This window comes from Panulirus ornatus, chromosome 30 (genome assembly GCF_036320965.1).
Source record: "Panulirus ornatus isolate Po-2019 chromosome 30, ASM3632096v1, whole genome shotgun sequence".
Taxonomy (NCBI): Eukaryota; Metazoa; Arthropoda; class Malacostraca; order Decapoda; family Palinuridae; genus Panulirus; species Panulirus ornatus.
The window spans coordinates 2,476,468-2,495,290 of record NC_092253.1 but is presented as its reverse complement, the minus strand read 5'-3'; the positions used below and the strand labels follow the sequence as shown (position 1 = coordinate 2,495,290).

Genomic DNA, 18,823 nt, shown 5'->3' with positions numbered 1-18,823 from the left:
TACCTACCTTCTATCCTACCTACTTACGGCGAAATTTTGCCCTAAGGCTTGGTTAGTAGGTAGCGTGCACCGCTCGTAGAAAACGCTCATGGCGGCTAAGTAGCGCTCACCGCCAGTACGTAGTGGACGAGGGGAAAGATGTGGGTGACAGATGTGTTATGATGATATTGATAATCATTATTATTATAAAGGTATTATTATCAGTTATTATTTTTGTTATTATTATTATTATTATTATTATTATTATTATTATTATTATTATCATTATTATTCCTGACGCAGCAGTAATGTGGAGGGCAGTTTGGGTGCCATATGGGGTGACGTAAGACCCATCAGGTCGGCATACTAACCATGTGAGGGGAAGGCTTAGGGGGGGGTGTTTACCTGACCTGGTTTGGTGTATAGTTTACAGTATTGTTTACGTGTAAACACCTTACTACGACAGGTGTTCCGGCTGCGTAAAGCGGTAGTAGAGGGTTACGCCTTCGTCGTCATGGTTACGACACCCAGACGGAGGAGGAGGAGGAGGAGGAGGAGGAGGAGGGAGGAGGAGGAGGAGGAGGGAGGAGGTGGTCTATAGTTACGACACGGGGAGGAGGGAGGGAGGGAGGGAGGGAGGTTGGTAGGTTGTTGGGGGAGAGGTGGGGGTTGCGAGGGCCAGACCGAACACCTTAGCAACCGGCGGCTTCCGGAGGTGAGCGCCCCGTGGGGGGGACGAGGAGGAGGGGGGGGCTGGTCTGTCGTCTGGAGGTCAGAGTCACCTTCACGTCCCCGACCGGTCCTCGTGCGGCCGGGGACCCGGGCCATTGTCACGTCAGGAGACCTTCCTCCTGACCCTTACTGACGGATCCTGGCCTGGGTCCCCCCCCCCCCCCCCCCCCTCCGATGCTGACCCTTCCTTTGGAAATCCATTTTATAACTCCCCATCCCCTACCCCCATCCCCCACCCCCCTGTATCATGAGGCGTGGGGGGGAGGGGACCCCTCCTCCCTCCAGACGAACACGGTAGGTATAGCCAGTGTCCCCCCCCCTCCCCCAATCACAATTTCCTATAGAATTCCCGTGGCAGTATACTCTCTTCTTACGAAATGGTCCTCATCCTCAGTTTTTTCCTCCCCTCCTCCCTCTCCTTATCGGCTGTTGAGCCGGAGGGAGCGGTGGTTGGGTGGGGCGGTGCTGTTTACCTATTCCTCTCCATTTATTTTTTTTTAACGGATAGATTTTCGACCGGAGGATATTATTGCCCTCAGGGCGGGAACCTCGTCATGGACCGTCATGTCTGCTTGTCATCTGTCCTTCCCACCTGCTCCTGACGGTGACTTGACTCCATCCACCTGCCCCTGACCCCACCTCCTCCTCCTCCTCCTGGCGTGACCTCATGGCGGGCCATGTGAAGGTCGGGCTGTCGTGTGTGAAGGGTAGAGGGAGGGAGGCGGGTCGTCGCTCCCTCCACCCCCTCCCACACGAGAGGCACGTCAATTGGTAGTTACAAGTGACCTTGTCTTGCGGTACTCTTCGCCTCATGACTCAGTCACCCCGAGAGCATTTGGTCTCATCCCTCCGTTTCACTCTCGGGTGTACACACACACACACACACACACACACACATACACACACACTTCTACACTGTCCCTGGGTGTAGCGGGACAATACACACAGCAGCGAAGGTGTTGACTGGTCGTAAGAGTTCGCAGTTACCCTTGAATCGTAACGTGTGAGAACCGTCAGGGGCTGCGACAGGTCGCAAGGGATTTTAGGATCGCATGACGTGGGATTTGGACGTCGAGGGACAGAGAGTACGGGGTCATGGCCGGCGACCTGGGGATGGGGGGGGGGGGGAAGGTCAAGATTAAGTGGTAGGGAAGGGAGGAATGGAGGACGGGTTGGGGGGTGGGAAGGATGGAACTCTACGATACCTTAAATGGGTGGGATGTGTCCCTTTGTGGGACAGGATAGTGTCATGCCTTGGGTATGTTGGGGTCGAAGGGCAGCGAGGGTTGAACGGAGGGAGGGGCCGTGGTTGGAGATGAATGTATGGCGAGGCAGAGTTTATGGGGTGGATGGATCTAAAGCGAGGGGAGGTTATAGGGATGGTTGTGGGGTGAATGGATCTAAGGCAGGGTGGGGAGGTTAAGGATGGCTGTTGGGTGGATGGATGTCAGGCAGGGTGGGGGTGGGTTGGGGGGAGGTTAGGGTTGGGTGTAAGTCAAGGGGAGGTTGGGGAGAATGCAGTAGGAATGCTTCGTCAAGCAGAGCCAAGCCCAGGCCGGCCAGTCGTCCTGGTGGGCTGGACTCAGCCGAGCCATTGTCAAGACGGGGTTAGGCCTGGCCCTATTGTTCCCCGGTGACCACGACCACAATAGATGAAGGAATTGCAAACGCTGGTCCGTATTAGTTTTCGTTCTTGTTGTGGGTCGTGGTTGTGGTCGTCATGCAGCTGGGGGCCATGGTCGTCATGCAGCTGGGTGCCGTGGTCGTCATGCAGCTGGTGGCCATGGTCGTCATGCAGCTGGTGGCCATGGTCGTCATGCAGCTGGTGGCCATGGTCGTCATGCAGCTGGTGGCCATGGTCGTCATGCAGCTGGTGGCCATGGTCGTCATGCAGCTGGTGGCCATGGTCGTCATGCAGCTGATGGCTGGTCTCATTATTTTTTTCTTGTTGGTAATAATCGTCCTCCTCATCCTCGGACTCCTTGAGAACGACGGTACGACCCTTGAGAAAGAAACGGTACGACCTTTGGACCCGACGGTACGACCCTTGGATATGATGGTTTGTCGTTTGGCCTGACCCTGAAGAGTTAGGTTAGAGGGTCATGTCATCATGCTCAAGGGTCGTACCGTTGTGACCGTAGTTCACGAGGGTCGTACCGTGGTACTCGAGGGTCGTACCGTCGTGCTCGAGGATCGTACCGTCGTGCTTGATGGTCGTACCGTTCTGCTCAGGTATAGAGAGCTCGTCACCTGTATAACCCTTCCTCAGCACTGGACCAGTTTGTTAGCTGTGGTTTGTTTCCTTTGTGGCTCGTCAGTCCTCCTCATTATGCCCTATTATACCCTCAGTAGAGTGGGCTTTTGTTATAACGTATAATGCCTCTCTTGTCTCTCTTATAACCCTCTCTTGTGCACGGCCTTTCGCACTGGGTCGGTCGCTTCTTTTGTTTGCGTTACCTGGACCCGTATTATCTGTCAACCAAAGGATATTTGGGGAGGAAGGGTTTTGTGTGTGTGTGTGTGTGTGTGTGTGTGTGTGTGTGTGTGTACATTTAGCCCTGTGATCGAACCCTGGGCTGCAGGTGCGGCGTATACCTGGGGTTGGGTCGTGTGGCGGCTATCGTTGGGTACGTCTGCCTCACCGTTGTGCACGTCATCTTCCCGACGTAGCCTATCCCTCACTCCCTCACGTACCATATCCCTCCCTCCCTCACGTCCAGTAGACGCCCATCACCAGACCTTCCTGCCTGTCTTCCCTTCGTTCCTCGACCAATAATGGATCGCCTGGTATTTCCTAGGGAACCGGCTCTGGCCAGACAAGTGCATCCAGACAGAGATGCACTGGCACAAAAGGACATACATACACCCACACACAAGCACATAATATACACTCACACAGGTGCCCAGACACAAACACTCATATGCGCAGATTACATATATATATATATATATATATATATATATATATATATATATATATATATATATATATATACACGCACAAACACACACACTAGATCTTAAGTGTGTTTAAGTACGGTGGTGGTGTGAGCGGTGGCGTTCAAGGTCACAAGCACGTAGGGTAGGTTTCGTCTGGCCGGCGACCTACAACTTTCTAATGTCCTTTCTCATGTCCTGTCCTCCACCACCACCACCACTCTCTCTCTCTCTCTCTCTCTCTCTCTCTCTCTCTCTCTCTCTCTCTCTCTCTCGTGCAGGCAGTGGTGGGAGTGAGCGTCGGTCTGGTACATCTTCATGCTCTCTCCGTCGCACCACCCTCCCTCACCCCGCTCTGTACTTTGCCCAGGTGTTGGGGGTGGTGCTGGTACTCTCCTCCAGCAGATAACTTCGTCATAGACCAGCAGGTCTTATGTTATCTGGCTTGCTCCCTGTAACTCCGTGCTGCATTCTCTCTATCTTCCCTCATTCGTCTCTGTGGCCTTCCTCTGTCTTCTGTCGTCCTTTCCTTGTGCACTTTGTTTTATTCCTTTAAATTTTCCCTGGTGTTTCTCTCCTGATTGTCTCAGTTCTGCGTTCTTTGTATGAATGACACCCTCCCCTCCTCTCTGACTGCTTGCCTGGTCGCGTCATGCAGTTTATCAGTGGTTCTCTCTTAACTGTATCTTGTGAATGCTTGCTGCATGCATGCATGCAGCCTGAGTGCGTGTCTTGCCCTCCAAGCTTCCTGCATTGTCTCAGGCTTGCTGCTTGACCTGTCTTGGCCTCTCCCAGGGGCAAGGCAAGGCTGGTGCTTCTTTTTTCCCCCCCCCCCCACTATCTCTCCCTTTTCATATTCTCCTGTTTACCTTTCCCTTTGTGGGGCGGAATGACTTGAGTTTGTTTGGGGGGGGGGGGGGGGATGACGGCGGTGGTGCGAGACTGCCCATGTTTCAGTCAGTGGTCCTCAGGTGTCTGTGGAGGGGAGGGAAGGGGAACAGCTTTGTATGCTGTTGTGTAGGAGATGCGAGGCAGTCTAGGGGATCCTATTCGACTTGTACACGCCACGACCCCAGCCAGTCAGGCGGTGGTGACTCGTCTTGTCTGACGCTGGCCTTTGCGGAGGTCAGAGGTGGGTTAGCGCTTGGGGCTTAGGCTCAGTGTTGGTGGGGTCTGGGGTAGGTTGTTGGGGGTGGGGTGGTTGGTGGGGTGAGGAAGTAGAAAGTAAGGAATGCGGCGGTTGTCGGCTTTTGGCCGACCGAGCCATCGGTCGACCTGATCTTTCCTGCCTTGCTCTCTCCGCCTCACCTCCACATTATTCTGGTCCCAGCACTTCAGTTTTCTCATTTTTTTGTGTTTCTCCCAGCGGAAGAGTTGTTGTTTTTGTAAATCTTATTCCTCCTCCTCCTCCTCCCCTCTTCTTCTTCTTCTTCTTCTTCTTCTTCTTCTTCTTCTTCTTCTTCTTCTTCTTCTTCTTTTGTGTTCTTCCTCCCAACAAACAAGGTTTTGCACCTTTCTCTCATTTTGGGTCCAGATGCCTTGACCCCTTGGTAGGCTTGCAACTTGGCTCAATACCCCATTTTATCCCCCTTATCTAGGTCTTTTCAAAGGTTCCCTTAGGGTCGGAGGTCAAACAACCCCCTCCCTCACCACCATCTAAAACCGTGTATTTTTCGTACTAGTGTTCGTCTCTCTCTCTCTCTCTCTCTCTCTCTCTCTCTCTCTCTCTCTCTCTCTCTCTCTCTCTCTCTCTCTCTCTCTCTCTCTCAGTCAAGAGGAGATAGTACACTCGAACACCTTTTCCAGGATCCGCAAGCCATGCCTGAGATGAATTTGTGATTTGGGCTATTTTTTTTGCTCTTGTTTAGGGTTCAGAGTTCACGTGAAAGTAGTTTTTTTGTGGATAGTTATTCCACTGTCATATGTCACCCATTGTCCGTGAAATTTGCTCATTTTTTTTTTTTTTTTTTACGTGCGTCTTAACGTGCGTAGATGGAATTTACGATTTTACCATTTTTAGCTGTATCTAAGGAGGTCAACACCCCTCCCCATATATATATATATATATATATATATATATATATATATATATATATATATATATATATATATATATATGTCACCTACGCTTTCCTTTTCCCCGTGTCTTTCATTCATTCATCATTCCCCCGTGCAAGTTGTGACCTTTATACGGTCTTTTGTCCGTGACTTGCGCCCTTGAGGGACATCGCTGCTCCTGTTGTTGTTTCCACTGTAGCTATGCTCATACAGCTGTTGCTGTATTTGCTGCTACTACTGATACCGTGATGTTGTAGCGTCTCTTGTTCTTGCTGTTGTTGCGGAGGCTGTTGCTGTGGTGGTGTTGTGGGTGGTTCTGTCACACTGGTCTTCAAGGGGTAGTTAAGTTGTTAGTGATGGTTAGTGGACACACGAGGTTGATGCTTGAAATTCTTTGTGTTGCATGTGGCTACTGACACACACACACACACACACACACACACACTTATGTGATTATATCTTGTCATGTGGTGTAGATACAAGGGTTGCAGTCCGCTGTGGCCAGTACACATGGTGGGGGGGTGGGGGGTAATCGCAAACTAGTTCTGTTGTGTGGTAATATATTTGACGTATAGAGATGGCGTATTGAAATGCAAAAACTCGTCCATGAGAAAGAGAAAGGTATATTCTTTCTCTCTAAGGTACGTTGACATTCAAAAGTGGCGCTTATTTAGAAAGTTTAATTTTCACTATAGTCAAGAGTCCCAAAGAATGCGATATACATATATATATATATATATATATATATATATATATATATATATATATATATATATATATATATAATATATAATATATATATAATGCTACGGTTGTATTAGGTAATTACAGAGTATTATTTTTAAGGATTTTCTCTGAGATTTCAAATTCTTTTGGTCAGTTCACTAACATTAACGTATTTAGACGTGGGAAGATGTGGTGATTTAATATAGAGTCGCTTTTTGAGTGTGTGTGTGTGTGTATCTCTCTCACTCACTGTGCGTGTGAGAGAAACAATTAGACCCAGGTGGTGATTTTTCCTTAACATAGAGAGTCGCTTTTTGAGTGTCTGTGTGTGTGTGTGTGTGTGTGTGTGTGTGTGTGTGTGTGTGTGTGTGTGTGTGTGTCTCACTGTGCGTGTGAGAGAAACGATTGGACCCAGTTTTTAAAAAGTGCCGGGAGCTAGCGGCGGCAGCAGCAGCTAGCTGCTAACACCACTGGCGAGGCGACATTCTTATGGGGAAAGTTTGGCTGGGCAAGCGTGAGAGTTCGTCGCGCGGCGTACTGCTCCTGTTGCCATAACGCGAGGCTCCGTTTCTTCCCATGATTGAGGTACGGGACCGTAGGACGCACAGGAGGAGCAGGGAGGAGGAGCAGGGGAGAATTAATCGCGAGAACCACTTAGTTGTTTTTGCAGGGGTTGGTGGGTTGGTTGGGGTGGGGGGTAATTGTGAAGGCTTATTAAATGAGGATAATTGCCCTCGGTAATGACGTGCTTTTAGTCTCTTGTTGCCGTATGATGCGCACGAGAAGTGGTCTGGCGCACCGGGCTTGCTTGCTTGAGTCATTTCTTCATTGTGTGAAGCGAGAAATACCGACATTTTCGATCAACCTTATACGTCTGTCTCATTCTTCATATCTGCGCAGACACAACAGGCGTGTCTGCGCAAATTCATATTTGGATTCGTGTAGATATTTCGATTTGAATTACATGATTCATCGTGAAGTCAAAACTATATTGTAGACTGTCTGTACAAAATTGGTCATGGTTAGAAAGTTAAATTTTCACTTTAGTCTTGTTTCCCCCTCAAAATCTCAAAATCGATATATATATATATATATATATATATATATATATATATATATATATATATATATATATATATGATTGAGCTTCAGAGGGAAAGATCCTCACTTGGCCCACGTCTCTGTTCCTTCTTTTGGAAAAGTAGAATAGAAGGGGAGATTTCCAGCAGGACCACACCCCTTTTTGTCGCCTTCTTCGAGACGTAGGGAATACGTGGGAAGTATTCTTTCTCCCATATCCCCAGGGACATATATATATATATATATATATATATATATATATATATATATATATATATATATATATATATATATATATGTATATAATGTATTTCATACTTGATCGCCATTTCGCATGTTAGCGAGGAAGCGCTAAGTACAGACGAAGAAAAGCCATATTCGCTCACATCCATTCTCTAGCTGTCATGTGTAATTTGCCGAAACCACACTTCCTTATCCACAACCACAGACCTTTCTGTGGTTTACCCCGTTCGCTTCACATGCCATGGTTCAATCCATTGACAGCATATCAAATCGTATACCACATCGTTCCAATTCACTCTATCCCATGCACACCTTTCACCCTCCTGCATATTTAGACCCGGATTACTCAAAATCTTTTTCACTCTGTCCCTTCATCTTCAGTTTGGTCTCCCCCCCTCTTGTTCCCTCCACTTCTGACACATATGTTTTACTAGGTGACTGAGCATTTTTTTTTTGTAAATACAAGAAAATAGCGCCTCAAAATGTATTCATAACGTGGTAAAATTCCATTCTTGAAATTGAGGACTTAATTGGAAAAGGGATGAAATATTTTAAGCTTGTTGGATGAAGGTAACAGTCGTCCAGTCACACATATATGGATCACCGTTGGTGGAAAGGAAGATGGCTTTATGCCTTTTTTTTGTGTTTTTGTAACAGAAATGATGGAAGAAGAAACTTATTAAGATCGTTTCTCTTCTGTTACAAAGTCACGTAGAAGTGTCTGTGGCAACGTCACGTAGAAGTGTCTGTGGCAACGTCACGTGGAAGTGTCTGTGGCAACGTCACGTAGAAGTATCCTTCGCAGAGTCACGTTGTATCTGTCTTGTCTCACATGGAGTACACGATGTTCCGGATGATGTTGCAGGTTCAGAATTGGTGCAGGAAGTCGGCGTGTGACGCGCTGTGACCTTCTTACTGTTCGTCAGGTCAGAAGGTCAGAAGTCAAGCATTTGGTAAATGATTTAGGAAGTTGGTGGTGGTTAAGAGGGAGTGAAGGGTGTGTTGCTAGGGCCATAGAGTTTTACACTCGTCAGTGAAGTGTAGGAGTGCAGTAGACCGTTGGAGAGGCTGAGGCTAGTGGGCGTTGGTGTATGTGTATGTGTGATGGCGGTGGGGAAGGAATGTGTTGGTGTGGGAGTGTAGAGTGTTGGGAGAGGCTGAGGCTAGGGATCATTGCTGTAGGCGGATGACGGAAACATTACTGGAACCACGAAGGTTTTTCAAACTTTGCCGAAGGAATCTAGGACGGGAAACAGGACGTAATTACCAATGGAAATGAATCTATGCATTTACGCATGTGTTTGCCCTTATAGTGAGGAGGTGGAGGCAGTATGCGTGTGCGGGAACGAGGAAGCGAAGGTTACAGAGAATGGAATTCTAGGTAACGTTTTCGACCAGGTTTCCCTGGAGGACACGGGAGGTAGACACACCCGTACAAGACGGCCAAGAGACGTGGGATGCCTGTGTTGCTGGTGATGTTGGGTGTCGTGCTTTAAGGAAGAGGTGCACTGGGTGCCGCCGTGACGCCTTGTCCAGGATGGTGTAAACAAGACGTGGCCAGTCACCTGTGTAATTGTTTGTCAGCAGCCGCGGAAGTGGCGGGAGGTGTTTGTTTACAACGGTGGATGCGCGGTGGGTGGAGGAGGAGGGGTGGTGGGGTCAGTTGTATCGTGTGTGGTGTGTTCCTGGTGGGGTACGACGCGTTGTGGTCGTGTTTGTTGCCGTGATGTTGCCGGGCCGGTACCGACGAGTACCATGTTGCGGGAGTAACGGGGAAATGTGATATGACGGATGGACGAACGAGAGCTGTTACCGCGTATCGATTAAGATGCCGCTGCAGGTGTGACGGGATGGTCATGTTATAATGTCTGTTATGTGTGTGTGTGTGTGTGTGTGTGTGTGTGTGTGTGTATGTGTGTGTGTGTTTTACGCATTGTGATTCATGATAAAGCAGCGGGCTGTGACTGGGCTGTTTGTGGAGGTGGAGCTCTCTGAGATGATTGATGCAACAATGGTGTGCGATCAGGCGATCGCTCCAGTGGGAGGTGGTGTTTAACACTCCCATGGCCCAGTAGGTGGACCCACTAGGGGTGCGCTAGATGAACGCTAAGATAAGCGGGCTTATTATATATTAGCGACGGGGATCAGCTTACGTGTGGGAGACCACTATCTGCGGGGCGTTGAAGTCTCCATCAGAAGTGGTGTTCGGTGGATGAAGTCAGGTGGCATTTGGGCTAAGCATTTGGCTACGTAGGTCTGGGAGATGGTGATGATGTGCGTGGGGAAGATACTGTATGCCATGTGTGCTGTCGCTGGGATCTTGATAGTGTCCCGGAGCCCCTAGCATTCATTATCCCACTGGGTTCCTGCCACCATCTCATTTAGACCCCTTCCCACTATCGCGTTGGGACCTTCCCATAATCCCAGTGGACCCAGTGTCACACTAGGGTCCCTCACACCATCCAATAGGATATCCCTCCCACTATCCCACACAATCCACCAGGCCATCCTCCCGCCACACAGTATGAGGATAGTGGATCAACGCAGTACATTACTGAGTGATGAAATTCTGAGAGTGTGGACAGCGTACACAAGTTTGATAAAAAGTTGTATGACAGTGGGGAAAGTTCAGGAGCTGCGGGCGCCAGGAGAGTGAGAGAAACCCTCCCCGTACAATACACATAGTAATACACACACACACACACACACACACACACACACACACACACACACACACACACATCATTTCCTTCCACACCCCATATTCTCCGACACTCATTTTCTCCAGTGTTACCGACAAATGCACCACTGGTCTGAAAAAAAAGGAAGTGTGGCACTCATGTCTGAGCCTCACAGACATTTGGAGCAGCGACCTAACACGTAGCCTCCGCTTCACCCCAGTAAGTGGGGCGAATATGAGAAGGTTGGGGGGAGGGAGGGAGGGAGTTGACGCTAGCATGTCTCATCCTTCTCTCCTGTAGGAGAGGGAGGAGGTGGAGGTAGAATGCATTCTCCGCCAAGTTAAGATCGGAGACATAAACTTCCCGGGTCACTGAGGTGACCGCTGCATCTCTCTGTCATCGTCAGGATGAAGGACGTGCATGAAGCCGACGCAGATTATTAGATTCGCACGTTGGCGTCGTTGAGTTTTATCCCATGAGTACGACGGTACGACCCTTCAGCACGACGATACGACCCTTGGGTACAATGTGCTGGCCTTAGGTTCATAGGCTGTCGTGCCCAAGAGTCGTATATCGTTGTGGTCAAGGGTCGCACCGTCGTGGTCAAGCATCGTATCTTCGTAATCAAGGGTCGTACCGTCGTAGTCAAGGGACACACCGTCGTGGTCAAGTGTCGTACCGTCGTGGTCAGAGGTCCTCAGCAGGTTTCTCTGCGAAGAATTTCAAGGATGTCAGGCATGGTGAACGCATGAAGATGACACACACGTTCAGACGAGCTATGAAGGTGACGCACAGCTACGACTTATGCGTTTACCGGGGTCATTCTTGGGGTACGACTGGACACGTAGAATCCTGACGTCATGAAAAGGTCATCCACACTTATGGAGCCGGCGATCGAAGGTCAGCTCTGGCGGTAGTTTAAAACCAGACTCTGGAGTACGTCAACTTCTAAGCCTCATAATTTCCCCATCTCTGACTTTCGTCGGAGAACACACACACACACACACACACACACACACACACACACACACACACACACACACACACACACACACACACACCCTGTGTTGATCATACATGACTGCGATCTGTTTGGTTTCTGTACTCCCTCGAGGATGGTTCTTCCAGGTCTCCTAGGTCCATGAAGGAGGGGCGCAGGAGATGCACCACGGGGTCATACAGTTTCCCGGGACATCCCGTGAGTGGCCCAGGTCACCCCCAGTGTTTCCGTTTTAGTCGGCGTAGGTGACGCCTTCGAGGACGGTGACTCTGTGTGTGTGTTGTGTGTCTGCAGGGGCACGACGGTGTGCCGCTGACGAAGGTCTTCAGTAACTCAGTAGGGAACGCGAGAGAACATATTCCCAGGCTTTTCCTTTTCCCATGATGGGGATGTCTCTCGTAAAACCAGGCAAACTTGAGAAGATATGAGTTTATAATGTGGACGTGAGATGCGCTGACTATGATAATGGTGAAGGGGAATTGTTGGGGGGAAAGTCGTTGTGCAGGTAATATTATGTTTGTCAATATTATGTTGGCGTGATTGGTGAGGTCAGAGTTTCTAATGCCATTATTATTTCCAGTTCCTCCGGTGTGGATGGGGACGCGTGCAGCCCATCGCTAACTTTTCCCTCCGCGCTCCTTAAGTTAACCCGTAGGAGGATGCTGAAGCAAATGCCTCCACTTACATGTAGTAAACGTTTCCTTCCGGCACTTAACAAGTGACGTGAACACTTATTTTTCACGGCTGTTTTTTTTTTTTTTTTTTTTTTTTTTTTGTGTGTGTGTGTGTGTGTGTGTGTGTGTGTGGTTGGAAGAGGCGTTCGTTGTGCAGACATTGACCTGAGAGTGTTGTCGTCAGGAGGGGCTGAACATGGTCAGGACTCGGGAGTAGGTGTGTGTGTGTGTGTGTGTGTGTGTGTGTGTGTGTGTGTGTACCTGCAGAGTTCAGGTTGTAATATCAGAGGTCGTTGTCCAGGTGCTACTGGCGTATACAACTACGTGTGTAGTTAATAAGAAGTTAGGTATCGTCCTATTGACGACATGTTTTATCAGAGGAAGGAGGAAGCCATAGTGCTGAGGGGTTTGTTTTCCCCATACGTTTCAACTGGGGTAAACAGACCTGGTACAGGTACAGCGTTGAGGTCATCGCAAGCTGAGTGCCCCTCCCGTGACCTTACGCAGGGTCGTGGGTGAGGATCGGCCACCGTCCGTGGGGTCACGTGGGGGTCAACCCATCCTACCATATACGTCCTGCACATTACCATTGATAATGGGCGTATAATGAGGAAGACACTAAGGTTGACATTCCAGGAGAGAAGAACGGGAGTGTAATACTTTCCTGGGGATTCGCTTTGACTCCGTAATTATCCTGTGAGTAATTCCTCCTCGCGTAGCTATGGGCGGGTGTTGTATGTGTTAGAATTTGAACACACGGTATACGCTTACGTGTGCGTGTGTGTCTGTGTGTGCTTGCCGCGGGTATCGTAAAGTGCACATATGTGTTTAGTACATAATATTACAGTGTATACACGAATCTCACATATCAACATTATTGCAGTGGACACAGCGGTCACATATCTGGATGCTCATGATGAACAGGATGTTCATAATGAACAGAACAGGATGTTCATGAAGTGCCCTCCAGGACCAGTGTGGCCACAGCTCCTCCACCTTCCCATGCCCTACCCACTGACAACCCAACCATTACATAAAAGCCTCGTTGCCCTCCTTCGTCAGAAGCTTGTAAAAATTATTTTTGAACCTGTTCTCTCTATAATTATCTCAGCTCACAGTCAGTTTCATGCTTCGTTTAAGGCCTCTGGCCTGGCTGAGGCCGTGATCAAGGAGTCATGGAGTTAGAAAAAAGGTAAATGAAGATCGTGGATAAAAAGAGACACACCTGAGGGTGTAAAGCAAGGCGGGCCATCCGGCCTGTAGACCAGACATGAATACTAACATCATGTGAATGACTTACCCGTACAGGCCCGGCTTCATGATGGTCGTACACGAGCGCACGCACGCACTTGACGCACGCTAACACACTGAAACAAACACACTCGTACACACACACACGCGCGCGCGCACCTCCTTTTCTTCTTCTTCTTCGTGTGTTGTTGGCCCGGTTCTCTGTTCTGTAAGTCTCTTTCCAAGGCCTTTAATGTTCTTCCTCGCTCACATTTTTAAAACTGTTTAGTCGGACGGGGTCTCGAGGGCGCTCATCAAGTCCGTTATCATTTTAATCAGGGGGTGTCCCTCAGCGCGGCGCGCGGCAACAGTTCCGTTGATCACTTGTTGATACCAGCGTGTCGTCGAGGAGAGAGAGTGTGTGTGAGTGTGTGCGTTTGGATGTGTGTGGTTCTTAAAGACCGTTCCCGGACGCTTGGACGAATCTATGTCTCCCTCCGATGTGGTGGTGGTAGAGGTTGTGGGGAGATTGGTTATAGTTGTGGTGGTGGGTTGTACTGGTGGCCGGGGAGGCAGCGGGTGTAGGCGCGTGTGGCGACCTGGGTTGTAGAACACCGACTGTCTCTCTGACTGAGTCTGTGGCCCGCTTGGCTCTGGGGTCCACACCCGGTCTACCGCAGCTCTCTCTCTCTCTCTCTCTCTCTCTCTCTCTCTCTCTCTCTCTCTCTCTCTCTCTCTCTCTCTCTCTCTCTCTCTTGCTCTTCCTCCACCACCACTACCACCCCTCACTCACTCACTCTCTCACTCACTCACTCACTCACTCACTCACTCACTCACTCACTGCCTGCTTGCCTTTCTGTCCTCCAGTCTGTCACCCTATCCGTTTAGCTCCTCGGCCACCATCCTGTCCTGTCTGCTCTTGCCCACCTCCCCTCTCATCCGTCTGTCTTGTGCTTTCCGTCCCTGCCTGTCTCACCCGTCTGTTTGTCGTCTCCTGCTCATGCACGTCACCTTCTGCTGGCCGGCGACGTGTGCACTTGTCCTCACGTCTGAATTAATGATATTGATGATAATGATCATTATGATAGTGATGATGATGATGATGATAACAATCATAACAATAATTAGAGGTTTACTGAAGAATTATTATAAGATTAGAAGACTTACATCATGAGCGCTGTGGCTGTGGAAGGGTTGAGGGTATAACACAGTCAGTCAATCTTGTTACATACATGAGGCTCTGTGGTATTGTGTTTACCCTGGTGATCAGTGATGATGTACGCGTCGGCTGGTAGGAATATTAGTAAGGTATTCATCGGCCACTTCCACAGTGGCGGGTGTAGGTACAGAAGGTTTGTATGGTTTAGTATTGTACTTTTATTTAAGTGGGGAGCAACTTAACGCTTTGGCACGACGGTGTCATGTGTTACATACACTTATAGTCCGTAGTGTTCCAGGCTGCAGAGAGAAATGTCCAGTTGTACCATAAAGAAAAGGCTTTTTTTTGGGCCGCATCATTCGCACGAGCCTTTGAACTGCTGTCCCTCTGTCCGTCCCCTCTCCTGCCTGGCCGCGTCGAGAGCCCCTCCGGCTCGACCAGTTTAATCTAATTTATTTCCTTTTTTTTTCAACTCCTGACCGTCTCCCTCGGCGGCGCCACTGGCAAAGGGAGGAGGAGGAGGAGGAGGCGGGGATACAGACAAGAACCTGTCATGCTTGCATGTGTGGCGGCGGCGGCGGCGGCGCCAACACACAGGTGCTTGCATGCATACACGTACGACGTGCTTGCATGCGAGCCACCGCCAAGGGTGTGGGGGGGAACGGGGGGTGTGAGGTATTTACCTGGAAGGAGAGTCACCTTTGGTTGACCGACGCCGCCCCTCGTCCCTGGAAGAGGTTCAGGACGCTGATAATCTCATGACCTTCACCTCCGTTGTGTTGATAAGACACGCTCGCTCGCGGCCGACCCGTGTTCAGGAGGCGGGTCTGAGATCGTGCGGTTGGGCTGACGATGGAGGTGCGTCGCGTTGCGAGCTCCGGCCCGGCCTTCACTGTTGGTCGACCTTGACGGGCTTCTGAAGGGTCGACAGAGGTCAGAGGTTACAGAGGTCAGGATAAGGTAGTAAGGGGGGGGGGGGGGTGATGTTATTAACGCGGCGAGTCGAGAGCGAAGCCTGCATGGTTCATGTGTCCTGGCTCAGGGTTCAGGCTGACCAGGCAGAACCAGAGGGCACTTGTATTCCTGGTGTCTGGTCTTCTGTATTGTTATGCTGAAGTCTGGCTTAGAGAGAGAGAGAGAGAGAGAGAGAGAGAGAGAGAGAGAGAGAGAGAGAGAGAGAGAGAGAGAGAGAGAGAGAGAGAGAGGTATATAACTAACTTTTTTTCTGTGCCCGTTGGGGGAACTACTAACATCCCTTTGCCTCCATCGGCGTCGTGTTCTTCTTGTAAAACTTTTCACATACTGTCCTCCCCAGGAACGGCTGGGTCACCCACCTGAGGTATAGCCAGACTGTGCAGCAATGATCATCCAACAGTTGCTTGTCTTGCCCCACTGCTTTGCTGTTGTCCTCATGTGCCATCCAGTGTGGCTGACAGATCCATACTGGACCATGGATGAGTGATACAAACTCAACTGAGGCTCTCGCGTTCCATGTCGAGGTGTGGAGACTTGGACGAAGTGCCTCATCGAGGCCAGGCCGTAATGGGACATTTGGAGAGAGTCGGAGACGTAAGGTGAGAGGAAGAAAAACCTTCCTATTGAAGGGAGACATACTCTTAGGGCGGGAGGTGGAGGGAACCATTATGTGGTGTGTGTGTGGTGATCGGACATTACCCCCAATTACTTCCTTTAGTTCCCTAGTCCTGGTTGGTGCTCGTGGTCGCCCGGTACCTCACCATTACCAAAGGCCCCATTGAGGTTGCGTTCGGTAACAGGGGACTTACGCCGTGCGTGTTGGTGAGAGGTGGAGGGGTCGAGGAGATGGTTACGCCTGGTCGTAACGCATCTCATTTACGTCGTTACTGTGTCACTGGACCAGGGTTCTCACTTTAGGGGTTTCGGCACCGCCTGGCACCAGCTGGACCACAACCACAAGAGGATATAGGTGGGAAGTGCTGCCTTCCTGGCCGTGGCGCATTCACGGGCCGCCCGAGGTCGAGCCTGCACAGGTTCGAATCCTGGCCTCGGTTTCTGGTCCGTGGTCAACCTAGCTGTTCATCCGCCGTAAGGGGTTGGCCCATTGCTGTTCAAAATGAATAGGAATCATCAAGAGATTCTGGTCCTTTCATTATCTTCGTGTTGTTCTTGTCGGGAGCATATCACATACAGCCGTCACACACCATCACTGGTATTGATTGAACTTTCAAGAGATCATTCTGTCAAGGCGAAGTGTTGAAAAAAGACGGGCAGGTTCAAGTTCTCTGAACTTAAAAGGAATATCAAACTTGTTTGACCTCCTTGAATGAGCCACTTATAGCCAGGTGAGCGATACAGGCTGACTGTAGCCTCAGGCAATACAGGCTGACTGTAACCTCTGCTTACATATGATTACCACTGTATGTATTATAGATTACATAAGGTGGAGGGATAGTAATTCCCCGGGAACTGTAGATGCGACATATTTGAAACACTCATTGTTCTGAAAGGTGAATCTCAGGGAAGTCTTTAAGAGTGCGAGTGTTGGAGGGAAGACCTGGGTAGTGGGTAGAGAGAGAAGGATAAGGAGTGGATAGAGGTTGATTGGGAGAATTCTTCGTGAAGATAGATTAAGGGAGAGGGTAGGGAGGTGGGAAGTTGACCTGTCTATACCCCCATCGCCAGAGCTGCCTCTCCATCAACCAGCCACTTCGACATGACTTTCTCTCCCATCAGCTTGCTGGATGTGTCGACCATTCCTTCTGCCGCACGGCGCGTCCCATGCACTCACGGACCTCCTGCTGTGAGTGCTTCATGAGGGGCATAGGGGGCGGGGGTTGGGAGGTTGTGCCAGGCGCTTCCGCAACTGCTGGTAGGGTTGGCACCACCTACTGTGTGGGGTACTGTCATGATGCATCTTGCATTGTTGTGGCGGCAGCGTTGTTGCGTGTGGTTGAGGATGCGTTGTTTGTGGTGGTTGCCGTGCCGTTAGTGGTGAGGCTTGTGTGTGTGATCAGAGCTGCAGTGTTTGTGGTAGCAACCCTGGTGTGTGGTGGTGATGTTGTTGTTGTTGTTGTAAGCCACGGTGCAGCAGCTGAGTTGTGTGGTTACAGCCGAAGTACGTGTGGTTGTGCATGTTGTATTTGGCTTCAGCTGTATCGCGTGGTGGTGCAGCTGCATTGTTGGGCTGGTCCTGCATCGTGCAGCTGGAGCTGCGTGCCAACAGCGGCATTACCTGCCTGGTAGTTGTACATGATGTGGATCTGTGTACAACGTGTGGGTATATACACTTCGTACGTCTTGTGAGTGTGTGCGTGTTCCTGGTGTGAGTACGTCTTGTGAGTGTGTGCGTGTGACTGGTGTGATTACATCTTTTGCGAGTGTGTACCTGGTGTGAGTACGTCACGTAAGTGTACATACGTCATTTTATTCCTATTTTCATCATATAGCCTCGTACTTGTAGTTGATTCTGTAGCGCCACACTTCTTACCACAACCCTATACCTATAGTAGCAGATAAATAGTAGTATATAGACAGGTTTATAGCTTCCAGGAGGTAGTAGCATATATATAAAGTCATATATAACCTAGTGTATGGCCCACCCCAGGAGGTGGGCATATGATATATCAATTGACTACTTACTGTCAGGGTGATTAGAGAGGGTAGCACCCTCAGCTGTGTGCCAGCACCACTCTCTCTTGGAGGTAAGTCTTGCCAAGTGATTCAGTAAGTAAAAGGATCTTCAGAATGATGCGATAATCTTCCTTTTCCTGTATATATATACCTGACTGGGGGCAGTATATGTGTTGTTGACTTGGATTGCTCAATGGAGTGACTTAGAAGTATTTCTGTATTACCCTCGGGTTTAACTGTACTCTCGCATACATTCATACATACATATTTACATACATAGACACATACATATACACACGTGCAAGCTCCTGTATGGGAGAAAGGTCTACATACGTGCTGTCGAGCTGGATGGTCGTACCATACGTATGGTCCACCTGTACCTATCGTGGTACACGTCCGGTACACCTGTCGTACCATGTAAGGTAGAGACGTAACATGGATGTTGTGTATCTGTGACTCGGGTCTGATTATACTTCCATATGGCTTTTTGGCTGTTGTCTTCTCAACATATCCTCAGAGCTAGTGACATATATATATATATATATATATATATATATATATATATATATATATATATATATATATATATATATATATATCATAATGATAATGTTGATAATGTTATGGCCCTTGTATGTTCCCAGACAGAAATTATACCTCATTCGTAATGTTGTCTTGTATGGTGTATGAAGACTGAGTTGAATGTTCGCAGACA

General features: G+C 49.3%; 2 protein-coding genes across 2 annotated transcripts in view; one reads left to right on the top strand and one right to left on the bottom strand.

The window, feature by feature from the left end:
• Positions 1-13,984, bottom strand: part of LOC139758308 (uncharacterized) — a 32,340-nt gene extending 18,356 nt beyond the window's left edge. The window contains exon 1 of the mRNA XM_071679536.1: positions 13,411-13,984. Coding sequence (XP_071535637.1) covers positions 13,411-13,430 — 20 coding nt within the window. The 5' untranslated portion in view covers positions 13,431-13,984. The remainder of the gene's footprint in view (positions 1-13,410) is intronic.
• LOC139758307 (NBAS subunit of NRZ tethering complex-like) overlaps positions 1-18,823 on the top strand; it is a 125,124-nt gene that overhangs the window by 53,865 nt on the left and 52,436 nt on the right. The window lies entirely within an intron of this gene.